At 42.4% G+C, this 23,895-nt stretch overlaps 1 protein-coding gene across 1 annotated transcript in view; it reads left to right on the top strand.

The window, feature by feature from the left end:
- The first annotated feature begins 4,626 nt into the window (after positions 1-4,626).
- Positions 4,627-23,895, top strand: part of LOC123508012 (E3 ubiquitin-protein ligase TRIM32-like) — a 128,768-nt gene continuing 109,499 nt past the window's right edge. Inside the window, exons 1-5 of the mRNA XM_045261370.1 lie at positions 4,627-4,801; positions 5,407-5,591; positions 5,801-6,529; positions 7,842-8,030; positions 9,739-9,918. Of these exons, the coding sequence (XP_045117305.1) occupies positions 5,589-5,591; positions 5,801-6,529; positions 7,842-8,030; positions 9,739-9,918 (1,101 nt within the window). The 5' untranslated portion in view covers positions 4,627-4,801; positions 5,407-5,588. The remainder of the gene's footprint in view (positions 4,802-5,406; positions 5,592-5,800; positions 6,530-7,841; positions 8,031-9,738; positions 9,919-23,895) is intronic.

Here is a 23,895-nt window from a genome sequence, read left to right as displayed (position 1 = left end):
TCCGCCTACATTTGCGTAACAAACCAACTTTACATGAGACTGATGATGCAAGTGAACGCAAGTGCAACTCAAAAGTAAGTTTGGGATCAAGGGTGACTCCGAGTAACTTCAGAGACGAACAATTAGGAATAGGTACTTCGTTGACAACAATATCAGGGTGAACTGGGAAAGGTGTCCTTGATCTGCTAATAACCATACTATGGGATTTACTCGGGTTCAGTTTCATACCCCACCGATCACACCATGACAGAATCCTTGAAACATCTTGAGTGAGTACATTAGCGACTCTCTGCCTATCCTGTGGGGAAGGAATTGTCGCATATATAGTGGTGTCATCAGCATAAGCAACCATATTAGATTCAATCCCACACCACATGTCAGATGTATAAATAATAAAAGAAGAGGTCCCAGAACACTTCCTGCGGAACACCGGATACAACTGGACTAAAAGAACTAAGGCAGCCATCAACAGTCACACGCTGCCTTCGACTCGTTAGGAACTCTGACAGAACTTGATGGACGCGGCCACCAATACCAATAGATCTAACTTTCGATAAAAGGGCTCTATGATTAACACGATCAAATGCAGAACTAAAATCAAGTGAAATTACTCTAGATTCATGACCAGCATCAAGGGCAGCTTGCATGTCGTGCGTTATGCAAACGAGAGCATCAGAAGTACTGAGACCTTTTCTAAAACCAAACTGACTAGATGGCAACAAATTATTAATATCTAAAAAACGATTGAGACGCTTGGCCAGCAGGCGCTCAAAAATCTTAGATAATACCGGGGTTATGGAAATGGGTCTATAGTCACCGGGGTGAATGGAGGATGAAGATCCCTTTGGAATAGGGGTAACATTTGCAGTACGCCAGCATACCGGAAAAGAACCCTTACGAAAAAGAGCTCTAAAAATAACTGCCAATTTTGGAGCGAGAGGAGAAGCAATCTTTTTGTAAAAAAGAGGCAGAAAACCCAAAGGATCACAACCCCCGAATGAGTCTAACTCATTAAGATATCTTAAGATTTCGGAGGACTTAAAGGCAATGGAGTGTAATTTAATGTCCTGGGGACAAGACGGCGGCAGATCAAACTCTTCATCACTTTGTTTCGAGTTAAAACGGAAGCTAAAAGATTGGCTTTGTCCTTAGAATTATGGCAGATTGAACCGTCAGTACATGACAGAGGAGGTAAACTTGAGTCCACACCAAAGAGTGATTGCTTTAAAGCTGACCACCATGAGTGTGGTTGGGAGGTGCCAATCAGAACATTTTAAGGTGTTCGTTGTACTCATCCTGTGCGCTAGAATATGTACGTTGGGCAAATAAACGCAGACGAACGTAATTTTCCCATGATTCAGGTGAACGCAGTCGGGACCATTCACAATAAGCAACCTGTTTTCCACGCTGAGCACACCTGCAGTCATCATTAAACCAGGCACTGTCCTTGCGACGACTTCGAATTATTTTAGAAGGAATTCTTCTTTCACTAATGTTAAGTAAAACACTGTTAAGGGAATCAATTGGACTATCAGAATGTAAAATTTCCCGCCATACAATGTTGTTAAAATCGGCAATGACACCAGTCCAATTGGCTCGTGACTTTAGAAATACTTTCCGCGATATTGGCTCGTCCGGAATAGGAAATGAAGTTTGAATATTGAAAGACAAGCCAGAGTGGTCTGTGCTACCAAGGGGAGGGACGACCTGCAAAGTTACTGCAGAGGGGGCGTCAATATTAAGGTAGAGTGGTAGTGGTTGACTATCTCTAATCTCTCTCTCGTGTTTCTCTCTCTGTCTCTCTCTGTCTTTTGGTGTTTGTTAGGAGAGACGATGCTAACTTACCTGTCGTCAATATTAAGGTAGAGTGGGAGTGATTGGCTATCTCTAATTTCTCTCTCGTGTTTGTCTCTCTGTCTCTCTGTTTCTCTCTCTGTCTCTCTTTTTTGTGTTTGTTAGGAGAGACGATGCTAACTTACCTGTCGTCAATATTAATGTAGAGTGGGAGTGGTTGGCTATCTCTAATCTCTCTCTCATGTTTCTCTCTCTCTCTCTCTCTCTCTCTCTCTCTCTCTCTCTCTCTCTCTGGTTATAATGGTGATGATAAATGGAATAAGAAGAGAAGAAGAAGGAGGAGGAGGAGGAGGAGGAGGAGGAGGAGGAGGAGGAGGAGGAGGAGGAGGAGGAGGAGGAGGAGGAGGAGGAGCCTTATGTATTATCTTCACTTTTGTTTATCATTTATTATTTATTATTCGCAAGAAAGATACGTTTCGGTGTTGGTGAGTGTATTTGCTTATATTCACTTGTATTTTACCTATTTACACCTGTATTTACCTATGTTTTGCCTCTATTTACCTCTATTTACCTGTATTAACCTATTTTACCTACGTTTTACCTATATTACCTATATATGTGTTTACTGTTTTACCTATTTCTACCTATATGTACTTCTGTTTTACCTAATTTTCATCCTGCCTTACCTGTGCATACCTACATTTACCTACACTCACCTTCATTTACCTAGATTTCACTGTATTTACTACCATAACCACTTCTAACTACACTTACCTGTGCGTACCTTTGTTTACCTGCACAGGGGGAGGTTCTCTTCAACACCTGGCGCGGGATATTCTCAGGTGATGGCGGTCGCTTCATGCAGAAACCGAGAATATTCAGCTTCGATGGCAAGGAAGTACTGACGAGCCCTGAGTGGTGAGTGCCTTCCTTCACCGCCCTGGCTTGAGTTGACTAGAGGTGTAGAAATGAGGAGGTTGGGAAGGAGAGGAAGGTGCGAGAGGGTGAATGTAGTTGTAGTAGGCAGGCGTTGTAGACAGTTTGACGTGATTTGTTTTTTGTTAATTTTAGTTTGTATTTTGTTAAAGAGGAGGGTGGTATAATGCAAGGATGTAGTAGAAGGTAATGAAGAGTTTATTAAAGGTGTATAAATAAGGGTGTTGGGGAAAATAGAAAAGTAGAAAGGTTTGGAAGTAAAGAAATAGTAGTAGAAAGGTGTTTGGTATGTTTGATTCTCTTCTCTTGTGTTCTGTTGATGAAGAAGAGGTGTTATAATGCAAAGATGTAGTAGAAAGTAATGAAGAATAATTTGAAGGAATAGAAGTAAGAATATTGGGAGAACGAGAGAGGTAGAAGAGAGTGATAGTAGTAGTAGTAGTAGTAGTAGTGGTAGTAGTAGTTGTAGTTTATAGGGATTGACATGTGTTTGTTTCCTCCATATCTCCCTCCACAATTTATCTCCACTTCCCTCCACCTCTACCGACTTTCCTCCACCTTCCCTCCAATTTTGAGTATCCTACCTCTCTTCCTTCATAGTTAAAATAGTCGTTTGGTAACATAGTCTGACATTGAAGGAGTGAAATTAAATAGTTCAGTTTAGTGTCCCCTTCAAGTCCCGATACAGGGGACATACAATTTTGAAGGGGAAACTATTAAAAGAAGGAATAGATCGATGTCTTTAGATATATGCAACAATAATTATGAAGTATTATTATTATTGTTGTTATTATTATTATTATTATTATTATTATTATTATTATTATTATTATTATTATTATTATTATTATTATTATTATTGTGATTATTAGTATTGTTAATATTATTGTTATCATTATTACCATTTTAGTAAAAGTATTAGCAGAAATTGTAGTAGTTGTAGTGGTAGTAGTTGTAGTAGCAGTAGTAGTAATAGTATTAGCAGTAGTAGTAGTAATAGTCGTATTAGTAGTAGTAATAGTGGTGGTATTTATGATGGCATTAGTAATAGCAGTAGTAGTAATAGTGGTAATAGTTGTAGTGGTGGTAGTGGTAGTAGTAGTAGTAGTAGTAGTAGTAGTAGTAGTAGTAGTAGTAGTAGTAGCACTAGTCGTAGAAGTAGTAGTAGTAGTAGTAGTAGTAAAAGAGGTAGTAGTAGTTTTTATGGTATTCATGATGGTGGTGGTAGTAATAGTTGTAGTAGTAGTAGTAGTAGTAGTAGTAGTAGTAGTAGTAGTAGTAGTAGTAGTAGTAGTAGTATAGTCTGTGTACTCTGAAATGGCTTCTGGATTTCAAACAGTGCAGCTTGTTGATAACGTAACAGCATTATTGTTATTATTATTATTATAATTAGTAGTAGTAGTAGTAGTAGTATAGTGTGTGTAGTAGTAGTAGTAGTAGTAGTAGTAGTAGTAGTTGTAGTAGTAGTAGTTATAATAATTTCATCAACTCGTGTGTGTGTGTGTGTGTGAACAGTATAGTAGTACATGTAATAAGTTGAAATATACAGAGTTGTGCTTTGACTGACCAGTGACCAGTGACAAACTTAACACGGGGATGGGCTGTCTAGTATGTGGTTTGTGGTGTGTGGTGAGTGGTCTGGTGTGGTGGTGTGTGGTGAGTGTTTGTGGTGGTGTGTGGTAGTGTTTGGTGTGTGGTGAGTGGTGAGTGTGTAGTTGGTGGTGGTGTGGTGTGTGGTAGTGAGGTGTGCCACGTACAGTCTCACCCGAAGATCAGTAATAATGAACGAACTCTGAGCTCGCAGTGAGAGGGTGACGGCTGGTGGTGGTGGTGGTGGTGGTGGTGGCTGTTCCCGCTCCTGATAACCAGTACAGGCCTTTAACACACACACACACACACACACACACACACACACACACACATGTGACAGGCGTGTGGCGAGCAGTCTGCTGGTGTCTAGTGTCTAGTGTCCAGTGACCATCTTGTCCAACCAGCGCGTGTCGTGCAGGACAAGAACAGGACTGATCGTTCCAGCCTGACAGACAGACTCCTGCTGACCCCCGGGCCCAGGGTGAGGGAGGGAAGATGTACACAAAGCATGAAACACTATTACACAACATATCATTTCACACTGCAATGCACAACAAAAAAGAAAAACTTAAAGAAAATTCACAATGAAAAAAAAAGAATAAATAATCACAATAAAGAGAAAAATAACACTTAATCCCCCAACCACAAAACAAGAGAGAAACAGATAAATGGATGTACACATAAGCTGAGGGAAAATAACGGTGACATCACTGCCTCCAGCCCTCCCTCACTCCCTCTCTCTCCCTGTCCCTCACTCAATGCATCGCGTCTCTCAGGCACGTATGCCTCCTGCTCTACACACACACACACACACACACACACACACACACACACACACACACAGGTCTGAGTTCTGTGTTGTACAACATAGTTGTGTCTGTGTGGCCTTCCTGCTGGCCATTCCTGTCCCTCACTCTTCATAATACAGGGATGTGATGCTTCACTCCATACAAAATAATATGCTGTGTTTTGCTTCGGTTTGCGAAGGAGTGAAGGTGGAAGAGTGCGTGTAGTAACTGCGGGCTATAAGATTCATTTTCCATTACATCTATCATGTGCTTATTTCTTGCCGTAACTTTGTCTCAGGTTGACTTTTGAGGGACGTGAATCGCATCTCCACCCAGGCAGGAACAAGGAGGCGGAGTTTGAATCGCGCTGTGGCCACTCTCACTCTGTCACTGTTACACCAAGGCAGCCAGCACCACCTCCACCGCCACTCTGAAGGAAGAGCTTCATCACCAGCAGCAGCAGCAGCAGCAGCCAGAGCTATGGTGAGTGTTGGGGTGGACATGGCAGTCAGTGTTGGGTTGGGGAGTGGCACGGGTAGTCAGTGTTCCTTCCTCCTGCAGCAGCCATCGTGCACACCCATGCAGTGTTACACTCCCACACCTGCGTGTCCCTCACTGTCCTGCTGTGTCCTGTGGCCAGCCTGTCGCGTTGTGTACAGTGTGTCCCTCACGCCGCTGTCTCTTTCTTCCAGGACGACAACGTAGAGGACTGCCCTGTGTGCCTCAACACCTTTGACGACACCCACAGGCGGCCACGCAACCTGCCGTGTGGGCATACACTTTGCACGCCGTGCATTAATGAACTGAAGGAGCAGGGTGCCGTCACGTGCCCCACGTGCAGGGTGAGTCACGCCCTGCCTGAGGCCGGCCAGTTCCCTATCTCCTATATCACAGAGGCCTTTATCAGGAAGATGAGAGGTGCAGGACTGGCCTGTGTGGCACCCAAGCCAGAAAAGCAGCTGACAGCTCCGGCAGCAGTGACACAGCCTGCACCAAGGGCCACAGCGGGACTCAGCAAAAGGACACGGTCCCTGCTGCAGGAGCAAGAGGCAAAGGTCCTGGCCGCCATCCGCTCCTGCCAGGAGGAGCAGAGCCAGCTGGCAGACTACCGGACAACCCTGGGTGGGTGGTGTGGCCGCCAGCAGCAGCTGGAGGACGACCTCCAGACGCTGGTGGACCAGAGCAAGGGTGCCCGGGAGGCGATAAGCCACGAGGACTCCCGCGTGGAGGGCAGGCAGGAGAAGGTGCGGCAGAGAGAGGAGGCTTTGCACGCCATGCTGCAGGAGCTGCGCACTCCATCAACACGACAGGAAGCTTACGAGGTGATTGAGGATGCAGACCATCTGCTGGAGGAGGAGGAGGAGGAGGAGGAGAGGGCGGCAGTGTTTCCTGACGTCCACGTGGTCACCACCGTCACCAGGGTGAGTGTGTCCTCACATTAGGTGTGCTTGCACCTCAGTCACTCTTCTCTTCTTACTGACTGACTTTGTGTGTTGAGCACGCCTTAAGGCTTAACCGATAGGTCCTGCACTACATAGTACGTGGTGCACGGTTCAATTACAATACATTGTTTGTAGTCCAGCACACGTACTGTATTGACTCTGAACAATGTTGACAGATAACAGTCACTCACCAAACACTTGTTGACTTTCAGAATGATGAACTACATTGTTACATTACATTGTTGTATTCTATTAATCATTGCAAACTGTAATTAACTTCCAACCATTAACACACACACACACACACACACACACACACACACACACACACACACACACACACACACACACACACACACGGTAGCTCAGTGGTTAGAGTGCTGGCTTCACAAGCCAGAGGACCGGGGTTCAATTCCCCGGCCGGGTGGAGATATTTGGGTGTGTCTCCTTTCACGTGTAGCCCCTGTTCACTGTTCACTGTTCACCTAGCAGTGAGTAGGTACGGGATGTAAATCGAGGAGTTGTGACCTTGTTGCCCCGGTGTGTGGTGTGTGCCTGGTCTCAGGCCTATCCGAAGATCGGAAATAATGTGTTCTGAGCTCGTTCCGTAGGGTAACGTCTGGCTATCTCGTCAGAGACTGCAGCAGATTAAACAGTGAAACACACACACACACACACACACACACACACACACACACACATCAACAATATGCCCGGTAGCACAGTGGCTAGAACGCTGGCTTCACAAGCCAGAGGACCGGGGTTCGATTCCCCGGCCGAGTGGAGATATTTGGGTGTGTCTCCTTTCACGTGTAGCCCCTGTTCACTGTTCACCTAGCAGTGAGTAGGTACGGGATGTAAATCAAGGAGTTGTGACCTTGTTGTCCCGGTGTGTAGTGTGTGCCTGGTCTCAGGCCTATCCGAAGATCGGAAATAATGAGCTCTGAGCTCGTTCCGTCAGAGACTGCAGCAGATCAAATAGTGAAACACACACACACACACACACACTCGGCTCACAACAGAAAAGACCTGGGTTCGAGTCCCGAGTGCGGTGAGACAAATATGCGATCTTTTTAATGTGTAGCCCTGTTCAGTATTCACCTAGCTGTAAGCTGGTACGAGATATAATTCAAAAGGTTGTGACTTCGCTGTCTCGGTGTGTGGAGTGTAGTGTGGCCTCAGTTCTACCCGAAGATTGGTCTTTGAGATCTGAGCTCGCTCCGTAATGGGGAAAACTGTCTGGGTGACCAGAAGGCGACCTTGAAAACATAGATTGCCATGGGTTTTTCAGGTTGCAGAGTCATCCCGTTCAGCCCTGCAGGCCGCCACCCTGCAGGCCACACAGACGGCCATTGAGCCAGCAGGCTCTACTGCTGCTGCTGCTGTTGCTGCTGCAGGTGACTCCAGCCTCTCGGAGTCACCTGCCGCAGCCTCCTCTATCGCGGACAGGCTGGCGGCCCTGCTGGAACCGAGTCTGACGGTGAGTGGCTATGATCTATCCTGCCCAGCGAGAATCAGAGCTCTCTCTCTCTCTCTCTCTCTCTCTCTCTCTCTCTCTCTCTCTCTCTCTCTCTCTCTCTCTCTCTCTCTCTCTCTCTCTCTCTCTCTCTCTCTCTCTCTCTCTCTCTCTCTCTCTCTCTCTCTCTCTCCCTTGTTTACATTATTGCTATTATGTCTATTGTTTTTGTTATAATAAAAAAAAATGATAATTATTATTATTATTATTATTATTATTATTATTATTATTATTATTATTATTATTATATCATTATCATTATTATTATTATTATTATTATTATTATTATTATTATTATTATTTTTATCATTTTCATCATACTCATCATCTTTATCATTATAATTATTATTATTACCATTAATGTTAACAGAGAGAGAGAGAGAGAGAGAGAGAGAGAGAGAGAGAGAGAGAGATAGAGATGGGGTTGAGTTATAATAAAAAAATGATAATTATTATTATTATTATAAAAAGTCGCCTGATTATTATTATTATTATTATTATTATTATTATTATTATTAATATCATTATTATTATTATTATTATTATTATTATTATTATTATTATTATTATTATTTTTATCATTTTCATCATACTCATCATCTTTATCATTATAATTATTATTATTACCATTAATGTTCGGCAAAACAGAATGAGAGGATGCCTCTCAAGACAGATGTAACCATGAAAGACAGAAAGAGGTTCTTATGATTACCGTTCTGATGGTGATATAGAACAGAGAACTCTGAGCAATAGAGAGAGATAGAGAGAGAGAGATAGAGGGTTGAGGGTGGGGTAAGTGGATGGGGAGGGGGGGGTTGGGAGTTCCGGCCTTAAGATAGATGCACACGTACCAATTTGCTGCTGAAATTTTACGTTCGTAGAATTCCGACTCAAAATCTGTGCCTAGCGACTGGAGAAAGCAGTCGCAAAACAATATCAACATATTAGTCTTGTTAGTCGATTTGCGACTTTCTTTACGTGGTGACGTCACGGGGTAAGCTTTGAAAATGTGGAAATAACTGCCACTCTCCAAGAAGTGTTTCCCTCAATGCAGGGTGTTGTTGAGGTGAGGAGTGAACACTTGGCAGGATTTAATTTGATCTCAATTGTGCACAGTCTTCTTGAGATTAACAATTTGCTTATGAGAAATGTAGGCTAATACAGAGTGTGGGAGACACTCCTTTCTTTCCTTCTACTTAGCCAGGGACGTATCCACAGGAATTTTTCTTCTGTTGACTCTTCCGGTACGCCAAAGAAGAGCAACCCCGCCTCAGCATCGTCACTGAAGGAAGACATCTTGGCGGGTACCTGTTCGTTGAGATTAACTTCTTGCCAAGGCGCCAACTATAATAGTCGATACTTTCCAGGCGCTACGTGTGACACTTTCCAGCTAGAAGGGATGGGAGGGAAATTGTACGTACCAAAAATTTCAGTCGCAAATCGGCACGTGTCAATCCGCCTTTACCTTAGGCTTAATCAACACTGTCAGAGAAACAAAGTGAGAATGTACTATCCACTGTTTGCCGCTTGCCTCACTCAGGATTACTATTGTACCACCCACCTACTGAACCGTGCTATACTACTACTACTACTACTACTACTACTACTACTACTACTACTACTACTACTACTGCTGCTGCTGCTGCTGCTGCAACTTTTTGTCTCCCTGCAGGCGGAGGAGCTGCTGAGGCTGACGCAGCGTGCCAGGGGCCTGGTGGAGGCCGGCCGTGTCTTGGCCGTCCAGGATGTGGAGGGACAAACTCGGCACGCCAGAATCAGCCTGGAACACGGCCGCCTGCACCTCCACTCCCTGCAGGCCACGCCCCCGCCCCCCCACGCCCTCACCCTGCAGGTGGGTCGCCTCACCTCACGTTCATATAGTACACCTTCTAATATTACCACAATTACAACTCCTACTACTACTAGTAGTAGTAGTAGTAGTAGTAGTAGTAGTAGTACTATTATTAACAATAATAATGGTAATTTTTATTATAATTTTTATTCTTATTTTCATGATTATTATTATTATTATTATTATTATTATTATTATTATTATTATTATTATTATTATTGTTATTATCATTATGATTATTATTATTATTATTATTATTATTATTATTTTTTTTTTATTATTATAATTATTATTATTACTATTATTACTAATATTATTATATTATTATTATTATTATTATTATTATTATTATTATTATTATTATTATTATTATTGTTGTTGTTACTACTACTACTACTACTACTACTACTACTACTACTACTACCACCACCACCACCACCACCACCACCACCACCACCACCACTACTACTACTACTACTACTACTACTACTACTACTATGCCAGTGGACCAGCGGAGCCACTCGCTGGAGGGATCGCCCAATAGGGGCTGTCCTGTGCTGGATGGTTGGGTGTCCAGGCTGGGATGCTTTGGGAGGGGGGTCTCAGCTCTGTCGTGGACAAACATTCGTATCATGTGGGGCCTTTTTTTAAAACGACTGGTCCGCATGGGGACGAGGTACCCGTCCACGGCAGCCAGCGCTTCCTCCCATTGTAGTCCCAGTAGGTGGTTTCCTTGCCCTGGAGCCAATTTTTGTGTAGCTGTTTTTATGGGAAAACACAAAAACATTCAGGTTCTCGTGAGGTGGCTGACCTGGCCCACGAGACGTCATCTTCAGGTCTGAGTAAGGAGGAGGATTCCCCTCCACAAGGGCCTCCCACAGCAGTCTCTTGTTCTGGAAGTTCTTTTGAGGGATGCATTTCTGCTGCATATGATTCTCTTGTAATGGTAAATGTTAATCCATCATTTTCCTATCATGCCTTGCACTCACTTCTCAAGGCGTATGGTACGGTTGTTCGCATTCGACTGGTTTATGATAAGGACTTTCCTTCTAACCGATGCTATGTAACGTTTATGTCATGTGATGAAGCTCGTTTAGCTTATGAACATGTAGCATCTCTGCCCCTCGCCGGCCATGGCTTTAAAACTGAATTTCTCCAGTCACGTAATATTTCAGACAGTGACATGGATTACATCCCAAATGTTTTTGAAAACTATTTAGAGAATTCAGTTCCAGCAGTCCGCCAGATCCCACCTCCACGTTGGTTTGTGGCGTACTATAGAAATGGGCGTGGGAATTTCATCCATGCCTCCCGGTACCTATCCAAAGAAATCGGCACGATTCCTGAGGGGAATCTGAAAAGTATGGGAAGGGGGTGCTTGTGCGAGCAAAAGATCTTACGCAAGCTAGGATGTTGCAACATCTCCCATGCCCTTCTGACAGCATGTTTGAGACTGTTAAGGCTCATCCCACCTTTAACTATAGCAAAGGTTGTGTTTATAGCCAAGACCTCTATGAATTCCCAGAAGAGGAAATACTAGCAATGTGCCCTAGCTCAGTACAAAAGGTGACTAAGATGAGGAACTCCTCCAACATGGTCCTTCTCACTTTTTTTGGGTCCACCCTTCCTGACCGTGTTAATATCGGTCCTATCAACCTTCGGGTGAGGCACTTTGTTTCTCGCCCTCTTCAGTGCTTCTCATGCTATGGGTACGGTCACGGGAAAAGCTCGTGTAAGGAAGCTTCCCGATGTGGTAATTGCTCTGCACTCGACTCGCATTCAGAGGAGCATTGCAATGGTGCAGCTTATTGTTTTCATTGTCGTGATGCTCACCAGGTACGTTCCAGGCAATGCCCTAGGTATCGCCTGGAGCAGGACATTCTACAGCTTGCCAATAGTCAGTTTATCAGCCTCGGTAGCGCCCGCCGTGAACTCCTGTACCGCCAGAAAGATGGTACTGGTGCGACATCCTATGCTTCATTGGCCGCTCGCTCTTCGGCTGAGTCTGCCGGTCCGAAGACGACTCCTCCTGCTACCTCTCGCTCTGTTGGGGCGGGTGGTACTGTTTATCTGGCTAACAGGTTTGCCATCATCTCTTAGAAGTGACGAGAAAAATACGGACTTGAACAAAGTTACCCATGTAGTAGATGTCCATTTACCACCTGTATCTCCTAACCCTTTCAAGGGTCTAACTAAGCGGCACCGCGGCTCTGCGGAGTCGTTAGTTTTAGCTCAGCATAAGCAGTCTAAGTTTTCTCCCGGTGCTTATAATCGTGAGTCCTCCAGGGACCGCTCTGCTAGGGTAGCTCCAGTAGTTTCTGTCCAGCCTTCTGTGACGCCCTCCATCTCAGATCGGGCTTCTTATGATGAGGACGGTCTGAGCATGGAGACGTCCGATGGTATTGTCATAGCCGTCCCTCGTGGACCAACTGTATCGGAAAGTGCAGTCCTGCCTGATCCTCGTCCTCGGAGGACCAGTAAAAGTGATGATAGTTCGCATCACCCACCGATAAGCCGAAAGGCTGAGGTCCAACGACCCGGCACACCTCAATTCCCGGTGTCTTCTCGTCGTTTGATTATTTCTAGTCAGGCCAGTCACGGGCAGCCTCAAAAGGCTCGCTCGTCCACTGCACCCAAATAGTCGTCTTCAAGCTTCTACAATGGAACTGTAGAGGCCTTCGCGCCTCGTGGGGGAAACTCCGAGCTTTGCTGTCGGAGTTCTCTCCAGCCTGTGTAGTTCTACAAGAGACTATGATAGGTGATTGTACTTATTCTAGTCCTCCTGGCTATCGTGGTTTTTTTAACACTCCTTTCCCTGACCAGGGCCACCACGGTGGAACAGCTATTCTAATCCATCAGGATATACCTGTTATCCCGGTACAACTTAACTCTCCCCTTCAGGTGGTTGCTGTTAAGGTCTTTATGGGACGACTGTACACCATCTGCAGTTTATATCTACCTCCTCGGCTTCCTGTCTCCAGGGGTGAGCTTGACGGCCTGGTGCGTCAGCTGACTCCGCCTTTTCTTTTGTTGGGAGATTTTAACGGCCGTCACCCATTGTGGGATGAAGGTGCTAGTAATCCTCGTGGGGTTTTAATCGGTTCTTTTATTGAGGATGAGGGATTGGAGATTTTCAATTCTGGGGATGTTACACATTTCCACACTCCTACTGGGACTTTTACAGCTATCGATCTTTCTCTTTGTACATCTAATTCTTTCCTTGATTTTAATTGGCGAGTCCTACCGGATTTACACGGTAGTGACCACTTTCCGATTTTATTGCAATCTGTGAAATCTGAGCCACAGTCCCGGCCACCACGCCGGGTTTTAGACAAGGCAGATTGGCGTCGATTCACAGACCTTAGCTCTTTTATTCGTCCACTGACTGACTTTTCTACTTGTGCTGAGGCTGTTGATTATTTTACAGATTTTTTTTATTTCTTTAGCCCTTCAGACAATCCCTAGGACGTCAGGTCGCTTTACTAAGCGTCCCGTTCCTTGGTGGAACGCAGCATGCACTGCAGCGGTTAAAGAGAAACGGTCAGCTTTCTGTCGTCTCCGGCGACATCGTGGGGACCCACAGTGCCTGGAAGCTTTTCGGCGATGCCGAGCTCGGGCCCGCCGCATTTTGAAAGAGGCACAAACAGCCTCGTGGAAAGCCTATATCTCTTCCATAAACGTCCGCACCCCTCTAACGGATGTCTTCAACAAAGTCTGCCGAATTGCTGGGAAGTATTCTGCTCCTTCCCCACCTATTTTGTTGTCTGCTGGGCGAACGGTGGCAGACCCTAGGAATGTCGCTAACCTCTTCGCGGAGCACTTTGTCAGTGTTTCCCAGAGGCATCCTGCAGCTCCGGGCGCACATCACCGCCAGAGAATGGAATCTCTCGGCATAAACTTTTCTTCCGCTGGAGGGGAGTCTTATAATGTCCCTTTCTCTGCTTCCGAGTTGCGGACCGCTTTGTCCCAGTGTCACGACTCTTCTCCTGGGCCAGATGATATACCTTATGCGTTCTTGCGCCACATGTCTGACACTGCTTTTAACTTTCTTTTAAATCTTTATAATATGATTTGGCATACCGGTGACTTTCCATCTTCTTGGGCTGTGGCAGTGGTTCTCCCATTTCCGAAGCCTGGGAAAGATAATCTCCAGGCTACGAACTACCGTCCTATATCTGTAACGTCCTGTATTTGCAAAGTGTTAGAAAAGATGGTAAATATAAAACTCATGTGGTATTTGGAGATGGGGAAGTACTTGTCACCGGTACAGTACGGCTTCCGAAAGATGAGGTCTACTACTGATGCTGTTTTATCCCTAGAGTCTTCCATTTATGAGGCATTCGCTAATCACCACTATCAAGTAACAGTCTTTTTTGACCTGGAGAAGGCCTACGACACGACTTGGTGTCATGGCATTTTACAGTCTTTGTTTAATTTTGGCCTTCGGGGCCACCTTCCTATTTTTATCCAGCCGTTTTTTACGGGTTCGAGTTGGGAGTGTTCTCTCCGATCCTACAGCTTTAAATGACGGTGTCCCACAGGGAAGTATTCTTAGTGTTACGCTATTCGCAGTTGCAATAAATGGTGTTATAAATACTCTACCGGATGGCATTCACAGTTATTTATATGTGGACGACTTGTGCATCTCTTTTGCTGCTTCTAGGATGTCACTGATTGAGCGCAAGCTCCAACTGGCGATCAATAGGGTGTCCAGTTGGGCCAACATGAACGGTTTTCGATTCTCCACCTCGAAGACCGTAGCCATGCATTTTTGTCGCAACCGTGGTGTCCATCCAGACCCGGATTTATACCTCGCCAATAGACGCCTCTCATGCGTGGAGGCGACTTGATATCTTGGCCTTTTATTTGACAACCGTCTCACCTGGGTTCCCCATTTTCGCTCTCTTAAGGCGTCTTGTCGGCAGGCACTATCCCTTCTTCGGGTTTTAAGTCATACCTCTTGGGGTGCGGACAGGGACACGTTGCTGTTGCTTCACCGTACACTCATACTTCCGAAGCTGGAATACGGCTGTGAGATCTACTCATCCGCAACAGATGCACGACTACGCTCGCTTGACCCCGTGCATCATGCTGGGGTCCGCTTGGCTACGGGTGCATTTCGGACATCTCCAATACCTAGCCTTCTAGTGGATGCTGGTTTCTGGCCGCTCGACCTCCGGCGCCAGTCTTCGATGCTCCAGTGTTGGTTTCGCACCCACCGTCTGCCTGATTTTGTCCCCTGTGTGTCAATGTTGCGGGACTCGCGCTCGCAGGCGTATGTCACTCGACCGAGTCTCCCTAAACCTTTTGGCCTACGTGTTGCAAATCTCATGGCAGAGTTATCTATCGACCCCACTCCTGTGTACTCTTTCCGTCTCCCGCGAGTTGGTTATTGGCAGCTTCCTGTTATATCATTATGCCGTGCCATGGATGGCAAGAAGGATTTTTTGCCAGCTCTGTCCCACACACGGTTTTTAGAACACTTTTTTATGCATTCTGATGATATCCCTGTTTTTACTGATGGCTCCAAATCCGACTCAGGCGTTGGATTTAGTGTGGTTTTCCCCTCTTTTTATCGGTCTGGCAGCCTTCCTTCAGTGGCGTCCGTTTTTACTGCGGAGCTGTCTGCCATAGTCCTAGCTTTACAAATAATTTTTACTCTACCGGTTTCGTCTTTTACAATTTTTAGTGACTGTCGCAGTGCTCTTACTTCTCTCTCTTGCACTATATCCTTTAACCCTTTGGTTTTATCAGCCCTGGAGTGGCTATACCTTCTTACACAACGAGGGTATCGTGTTTGGTTCTGTTGGGTTCCTGGTCACGTTGGTGTTCCAGGGAATGAACACGCAGATCGCCTCGCTAAAGAGGCAGCAAGTCGCGCTCCATCTCCTGCGTCTGTTCCGTTTCGAGATGTCTTTCCTCTAATTCGTGAGGCAGTTGCAGCAATCTGGCAGAGGAGATGGCTAACGGGGGTCGCAACCACGAAAATGGGAGAGATCACTATTTCCTCTATCCCTCACTGGACATACACCCATGTTCGAGATCGACGTTTACAGACTTTATTGGCGCGACTGCCTATAGGTCACACGTACCTTACACAGAGGTACCTGTTGACCAGGGACCCTCAACCTTACTGTGATGACTGCCTGGTGCCGCTTACCATGCGGCACCTATTGGTAGAGTGCCCTAGTTTGATAGAGTTACGACACCGCTACCTCTACCGCTGTCGCGGTAGAGATAGCGGTGTCTATTATATCTCAAAGGTCTTTGGACCAAAGTGTCTGGCCCAAGGCCATGACGTTTTTAGATTTTTGGGAGAAGCTGGTCTTTTCCCAAAGCTGTGATTTTTATATAATTTTAATATGTATTTTAATGTTTTATGTATATTATTGTAGCTTTTTGTTTTTAATTACCATTAATTTTATTGTTTTCACTTGTTTTAGCTATTTTATGCATTTTATTTTAGTTTATTATATGTATTTTTAATGTTTTATTGAATTTTATTGTAGTTTTAGTATTTTTTGTTACCTTAGATTTTATCATTTTTAAATTTCTTTTAGTTTTTATAAACTACATTGTATGAAGTAAAATATCGTAGCGGTGCCATATGACCGTTGATGTTGCGGCGCCTAAAATTAAAATCCATCCATCATAAATAATATGAAACCTATCTCATTTTTTTATGTAAACATTTTTTGAAAAATAGTTTTCTTCTTTCTATACTTTCTTTCTAACACATGTAAAAAAAACGTTTTTCCTTCAGAAGAACATCAAGCTTTTCTATAAGAAATAATTAAAACAGGTATCACAATTGGACTTTCCTTGAAAAGCTGAAATTATTTCTTATTGATTTTTATATTTTCCTGATATTATTTGGCCAAATAACAAATAAAAAGCTGCTGTTAGTGACCCTTTTGAATTGCATACATAAATAAACATAGGTAGAGAAACAAAACAATAAGTAAAAAAAATATCTACTATAAAAAAAAGTAACTAAAAAATATTTTTTTTCTAATACATAAAAAAAAAACTTTATTATCTTGCATTTTTCCTTCAGAATAACAACTTTTCTATAACAAATAATCCAAGTTGAGATATCACAATTGGGCTTTCCTAGATAAGCTTCAATAATCTTTTTATTGATCTTTTCATAATATCCCTAGTATCTTTATTATCTTATTTTTATCTTCTCACTCTTCTGTTGAACTAAGTCGATCATAAAGCCGTGTAGCATTCATTTTCTAAATATTCAAAACAAAGAGACAAAAATATAGAAACAAATTTATGAAAGGAAAAATCGACAAATAAAGTGTGTCCACCGGTGGGTTGTATCACAGAGAACTCATAGATTTTTCATGTTATGCGATGCAACCCACCAGTGGGAAAACGCTTTCAGGTTGCCAGTTCATGTGGGTGTCCTCCCTGACAACACTGTTTTCTTGCTTCGCTGGCTTGACCAGCACTGACATGACACCAATTTATCTGTATCACAGTGCGGGAGAGTTCGTTGAGCTGCCATTCGCAGGGAATGTCTTAGTGAGTGTAGGAATGTAGAAATTTGCTCTATTGACTATACGTATATTAGATTGACTATAATTGGCATTATTAGGGTGAGATGGCTGTAAATAGGTGAGGAAAAGTATTTGATATACGATTGTTAAAGAGGGATGGAGTGTCATATGAGAGGTACAGGAAGAGCATATTGTACATCGTGATGCTGAGTTGATGATTAATTTGGCAAAAAAAATTCAGTAGGATGAAAAAAAGAGTTTTCTGAAAATAAATAAAGTACGGTAGCACCATTTGGTTGTGAATAACACATTGGAACAAAATATATTGAAATTTTGTGTTTTCACAATTTTTATTATTTATTTAGTAGCCTCCTCTGTATAACTACCGCAGAAACAGACTGAACACACCACACCACAGAGGGACAAACTCCGCTAAAGTTATGGGGTTATGCTTCGGTACATATACATACCAAAATAAATGTTAATTTTCTCTCATGAATTGTTAAATTTGTCGAAAAAGATGGTGTTGTAAGAGGTAGTATAGGAACCTTATGGTAAGCAACTGTGGAAGGTGTGTTATTGGTTTCATTCCCACAAAATGAGACTCAATCTATAATTGCTATTGAATAGAAAGACATTTTCATATATTTTTCTTTTTCTTTTTCATATTATTTTGGTTTGACTTCTAATTGTGATTTTTTTTTTTTTTTTTTTTTTTCTCAAAATTTTCAGGATGATTCTGAATACAACTATGATAAGCTAGATGATGAAAGTTGTGTAAGTAAAACATACATTGTTGAAGTAAGATGAAATTATAATTCAATGATATAGCCTAACAGGATGCAGTTTAATGTTTTACCCCTAGATATTTTACCTTTGATTTCATTTTCATTTTCAGTATTCTGATTGTCATTTGATATTACAGCCTTTTGAAAATCTTGTCACCCTGCCCACTCCTGAGGACATTTCAAGGGATGTCCAAGAGCAAGAAATAAAGCGTGAAGAATTGCACAAACAGGTAATGTTGACAATAATGCGCAAATATAATATATAGCTCTCAAAATTAGTATATTTTGCAAGGGTGAATATCCGCAACAGGTTGTTTTCTAGGAAACCGTATTTTCAGCAGGAAACTAATCACAAAGGCAGCTAGCTATGAGCAACATCTTTAATAAGCCAAACGTTTCGACACTTTTCTCATGTCATCTTCAGTGGTATAGAAAACGATAAAATTATAAGATCAAAAGAACAAAGTTAAAATACTAAGAAAAATACGAAGGTAAACATTTACACAATATCAAGTGGGTATGCTGAGAGAGTATTGTTGAGGGATGGCTTAAATTGTTTCTATTACAGGTGGCAAGGATACAAAAATGATTGAGATTGGGTTGAACCTTACAAAGAGAGGCAGTGGTCCCGTATCGCGGAAAACGGGGCGTTGTGTAGCGGGCGCCCTCTTCTGGCAGACTGACCTAAAAGCTCACTGACTCGGTATATAAGTGAGCGCAAGGTGCTACCCACATACCCAGCCTGGCAACTGGGACAAGTAAAACAATAAACAGCCGACGAGCATAAGGCAGTTGGCAGAGTGTCCTTAAAACGGAAAAAAAAAAAAAAAAAAGAAAAAAAAAACTACCTATACATAGATTATTTACTTATCCCATTTCTAGGTGAAGTTTCCAAGAAATTAGAAATGTTTATCGCTGAAATTGTGTAAGTTTTTCATAAAGACCCCTTTCTAATTTCTTGGAAACTTCACCTAGAAATGGGATAGGTAAATAATCTATGGCAGATGCAGTGCAGGCTACTGAGCGTAGATAAAGATAATCCAGGCAATGGATACATGAAAAATGACGTGGTACTAGGAGGTTTGAAGTATGAAGAAGATTTAGGAGTTATAGTTATCTCAGATCTCGGTATAAGGAAGCAATGCATTGAGGCCAGGAATGAGGCGAATAGAGTACGTATTGGGTTTCATTTTTTGAAGTATTAAAAGCAGGAGTTCTGAAGTAATACTAAAATTGTACTTGGCGCTGGTCAGGCCACATCTTGACTATGCAGTACAATTCTGGTCCCCACATTTTAGGAAGGATATAGCTCTGTTGCAGTCAGTGCAAAGGAGGATGACTAAAATGATAGAGGGAATGAGGGATATTCCCTATGAAGAAAGACTGAAAAAACTCAACCTTCATTCCTTAGAGAGACATAGGCTAGGACACCTGATAGATGTAGTATTTAAGTGGTATAAGGGTTTTAACAAAGGGGACATGAATGTCAGTAGCAAGGACAGAACCAGAAATAATGGGTTTAAACTTGAAAAATTCAGGTTTAGGAAATATATGCAAAGAAACTGGTTTTCAAACAGTGGTTGATGAGTGGAACGGTCCCATTGGTCATGTAGTCAGGGCTGAGTCAATAGGGAGCTTTGAAAGAAGGTTGGATAAGTTCATGGATGGGGAAGATAGATGGAATTAGATAGCTTCAGCACACAGGGACTGCCTTGTATAGGCCTAGCAGCCTCTTGCAGCTTCCCTCTTTTCTTATGTTCTTATGTTGTTATTAATCCTGGTTAGTGGTAACAAATTTGGCTACTCCTATACTATCTATAAGGTCTTCTATCAAGGGCAATGGGTAGGAGTCTGGCACCGTCACTTTATTTAATTTTCTGTAGTCGGTGCAAAATCGACTACTACCATCTGGCTTAGATGTTAACAGGCAGGAGAAGCCCAGGAGATATACTAGGTTCTGCAAGGTGATGACAGAGCAGATAGTCTACCTCTTTTTTCATCTAGTCTCTTTTAATGGGTGAAATGCGATAGGCTGGTTGTCTTATAGGCTTGATGTCATTAGATGTTAATGTTATGTCATGTTGGATAGTATTACAAACTCCTGGAAGGTCACCTGTGATTTCTGAAAAGTCTAGCAATAACTTTTTAAGATCAGACTGTTGTGAAGGTGTTAAGGAAAGAAACACCTCATCAAGGTTGGACATGATTTGACTGTTTGAGGGGCGTCCTTTAGGTGACGAGAAGAGAAATTCGATGTTGGACTCTTCCTCGGGGGGCACAGGACCAGATTCCTTCCCTACCAGACATACAGGTACAGTGCGAGACAAGTCGTCCTCTGGTTCTCTGGAGTGGTAATATGAACTAGTTGGGAATCCTTACGACGGTCAGGAGTGTGGACCACATAATTTAATGGACTTATATTTTGAGCCACAACATAAGGTCCCATGAACTTACTGTGAAGAGCATTGCCTGGAGTGGGGAGAAAAAGTAAAACCTTGTATCCTGGTTTGAAACTTCTCATTTTAGTTTGAAATTTGAGGAAGTTTGATTTAACAAAAGATCTGACTTCACTGATTTTATTCTTAAGGTTACTGATGTAGACAAACACACTGGGGCTTGAAGGAGTATTTTGAGTGAACCATAGATCCTTTAATATTTTGAGAGGCCCCCTGATCTGTCTACCATAGAGTAATTCAAAAGGGGAGTAACCTAAAGAATCTTGAGGAGATTCTCTTAAAGCGAAGAGAAGGAAAGTAGTAATGTATGTTACGGGCGGGCCGTAACAAGCGTAAAGAGAAAAAAATAAACAGCTGCTCAAGAAAGGCAGAAGAAGGAATATGACAACAGAATGAAGAAGGGAGTCCGTGCTTTCAACATCGAAACTGGGATGTCAGTGCTGAAAAGGAACATTAGAAATGAAACCCGTAAGGGAAGAAAAATTTAACCAAAATGGAATGGTCCATACAAGTGAGTAGGCTACTAGATTTATGTCACTAACATTTATCTATGATATTCCACTGTAAAAGTAGGTAGGCCAAAGAAGGCACAACTTTGAGACTTTTAGAGGGAGTTGAAATACTCCTGTCTCCTCTGTTCTCTGGGCAGTTATACAGAAGAGGGGACCTTCATTGTACCTTTTGTTGCCTCCAATACCTGGAAGCTAAAAGTACAGAGGAAAGGGCTCAACTTCCCTCACTCTGTCCCATTTAGTTGCATCAAACGAAATGCAGGGTAGCACAGTGATGGTGGTGTAGGTGGAAGTGGTGAATAGCATGGCATGCGTATCGCTTGGAAACAGTACGAGTGATGTGGCTGCATCAGTTGTTTTATCCCGTGGTTATTCAACATGTATATGGATGGTGTGGTGTGTAAAAGGATGGAGTGTGAATCAATTGCAGTTTGCTGATGATGATGCATTGGTGGTAGATTCAGAGAAGCAGCTGGTAAAGCTTGTAGGAGGAGTTTTGGAGAGTGTTTGGGAGAAGGAAGCTAAAGATAGGTAAGAGTAAGGTCAAGAAGTGCACTTGGGAGGCTTAGTTATGAAGGAGGTGCTTAAGGGAAAAGGACTTCCCTGGAACAGAGTAAAGTAATTATGTGTAACAAGAGTGAATAAGGAGTGATCATTGCTGCATGAAAATGTTATTACTTTACTTGGTTTGAAGGTGGAGTCATGTGTCTTGTCTTGCGTACCTACATTTTAGGGAAGCAGCTGTGGTATATAGACAAACTTATTTATTATTATGTATTTATTTATTTATTTATTTATTCGTTCATTATTTACCTGAATATTTATTTATTATTTACATATTTATTTATATATTCAATTTTTATTTCATTTATTTATTTTTTTATTATTTATTTATTTATTTATTTATTAATATTATTTTTGTTTTTCAGAGCTCTGGACATAGATTCATCCAGGCGAGTAACCCTGGAATCTGAACTGACGGGCAAAAAAAAATTCATTTCGGGTTCCCTATGGTCAACTAAAGCCATATCTGAAGAGACTCAATGATTCAAGGTTTGTATCACTGTGTTTGTCCCCTACCAAACATTTCTTTATGATATCGCCTCATCCCCTCATCTTAGAGAAGACAGTCATTGTATAGGTGTGTGTGTATGTATGCATGCATGCACCTACATCATGATATTTTTAACAAAAACAGTAGACACTGGATTATAAGATAATATATCATCTGTTTCAAAAATACATTTTCATATTATCATGGAAAGAAATTACGAATTCAAAAGTTTTTATTAATTTCAATTTTTTGTTTTAAACAATTAATGGTGTAAATAGCATAAATCATTTTCATTTTTAGGTTGAGCAATGATGAGGAAATAATGAAGCAGCCAAGAATGGAGACTGATCAAGAGGAACAGCCGAAGAAGGAGACCTTCCTGGCACCTGCCACCAATGATCCCTGCCTTGTAGCAGTGGATATATTGGAACCAGGAAGATGGCTAAGTGATGTAGCAATAGATCATGCCCAGTATTTACTGGGTAGTACTTTTAAGTCTGTGTCAGGTTTTCAGTCTAGTGTTGTTTTTACAAGTAACAACCTTTCACATATTAAAATTCCAAAGACTTTCTTTGCTCAGATCCTGAATGTGCGGAATTGTCATTGGATAACAATAAGTAATGTTCGTTGCAATGGCAACACTATAAAAATTTATGACAGTAAAATAAGCAGTACACTGGAAGCCTCTGACCAGTTTAGTTGCCAGGTGGCTACATTGTTAAATTGCCAGACTTCCTCAATTAGAGTAGAATATGCAAACATTAAACAACAGAGAGGATCTGATGATTGTGGCCTCTTTGCTATTGCTTGTGCCACTAGTCTTTGCTTTGGTTTATCTCCAGAAACTCAAAATTTTATTCAAGATGAAATGAGAACCCACCTGGCAAGTTGTTTTATGGCTGGTCAAATGACACCTTTTCCTGTGGAATTAGTTCCTTTCCAGAGTGAGAGTAGTAGTATTTTTTATGAAATTTTCTTGTGTAGTAAGTGTAGACTGCCAAAGCATGATGGTAATAGATTGGTGGAGTGCATGATGTGTAGTAGCTATTATCATTTGCACTGTGAAAAGGAAACAGATGTGAACCTTTTCATATGTGCAAGATTTAGAGTAGATATGCAGATGTAGAGATCTGTTATGTCTCCTACACTAATAACACCACTTTAAACCTTTCTACATCTTTTCAGAGACCACCAACATTTCAGGAAGTCAACAGGTCACGCAGCGATGCTACTGAACGCATGATTTCTGATGTATCTAAGAGTTCTGATTGTGGTTAAGAAAACTTCATAGTGCCCAATGCCTCAAAAACTCAATTCTTCCATCTATCAACAGGTCATGCAGGGATGCTACTGAACACATGATTTCTGATGTATCTAAGAGTTCTGATTGTGGTAAAGAAAACGTAGTGTCCAATGCCTCAAAAACTCAATTCCTTCTTCTATCAATTTGACTCAATCTTCCAGACAACTATCCCCTCTTCTTCACTGATACTCAAATGTCCCCGCTCTTCCACATTAAGTATTCTCGATCTGTCCTTTACTTCTAATCTAATTTAGAAACTTCACATTTCATCTATTTCTGAAATAGCTACACACACCCACAACACATGGCACTATATTCAGAAACACTTTTCAAAGGACAATTAGCAGAGTTCT

The sequence above is a fragment of the Portunus trituberculatus genome, chromosome 3 (assembly GCF_017591435.1).
Source record: "Portunus trituberculatus isolate SZX2019 chromosome 3, ASM1759143v1, whole genome shotgun sequence".
NCBI lineage: Eukaryota > Metazoa > Arthropoda > Malacostraca > Decapoda > Portunidae > Portunus > Portunus trituberculatus.
Note: the sequence above shows the minus strand (reverse complement) of the source record. Positions and strands in the feature narration are given on the sequence as shown.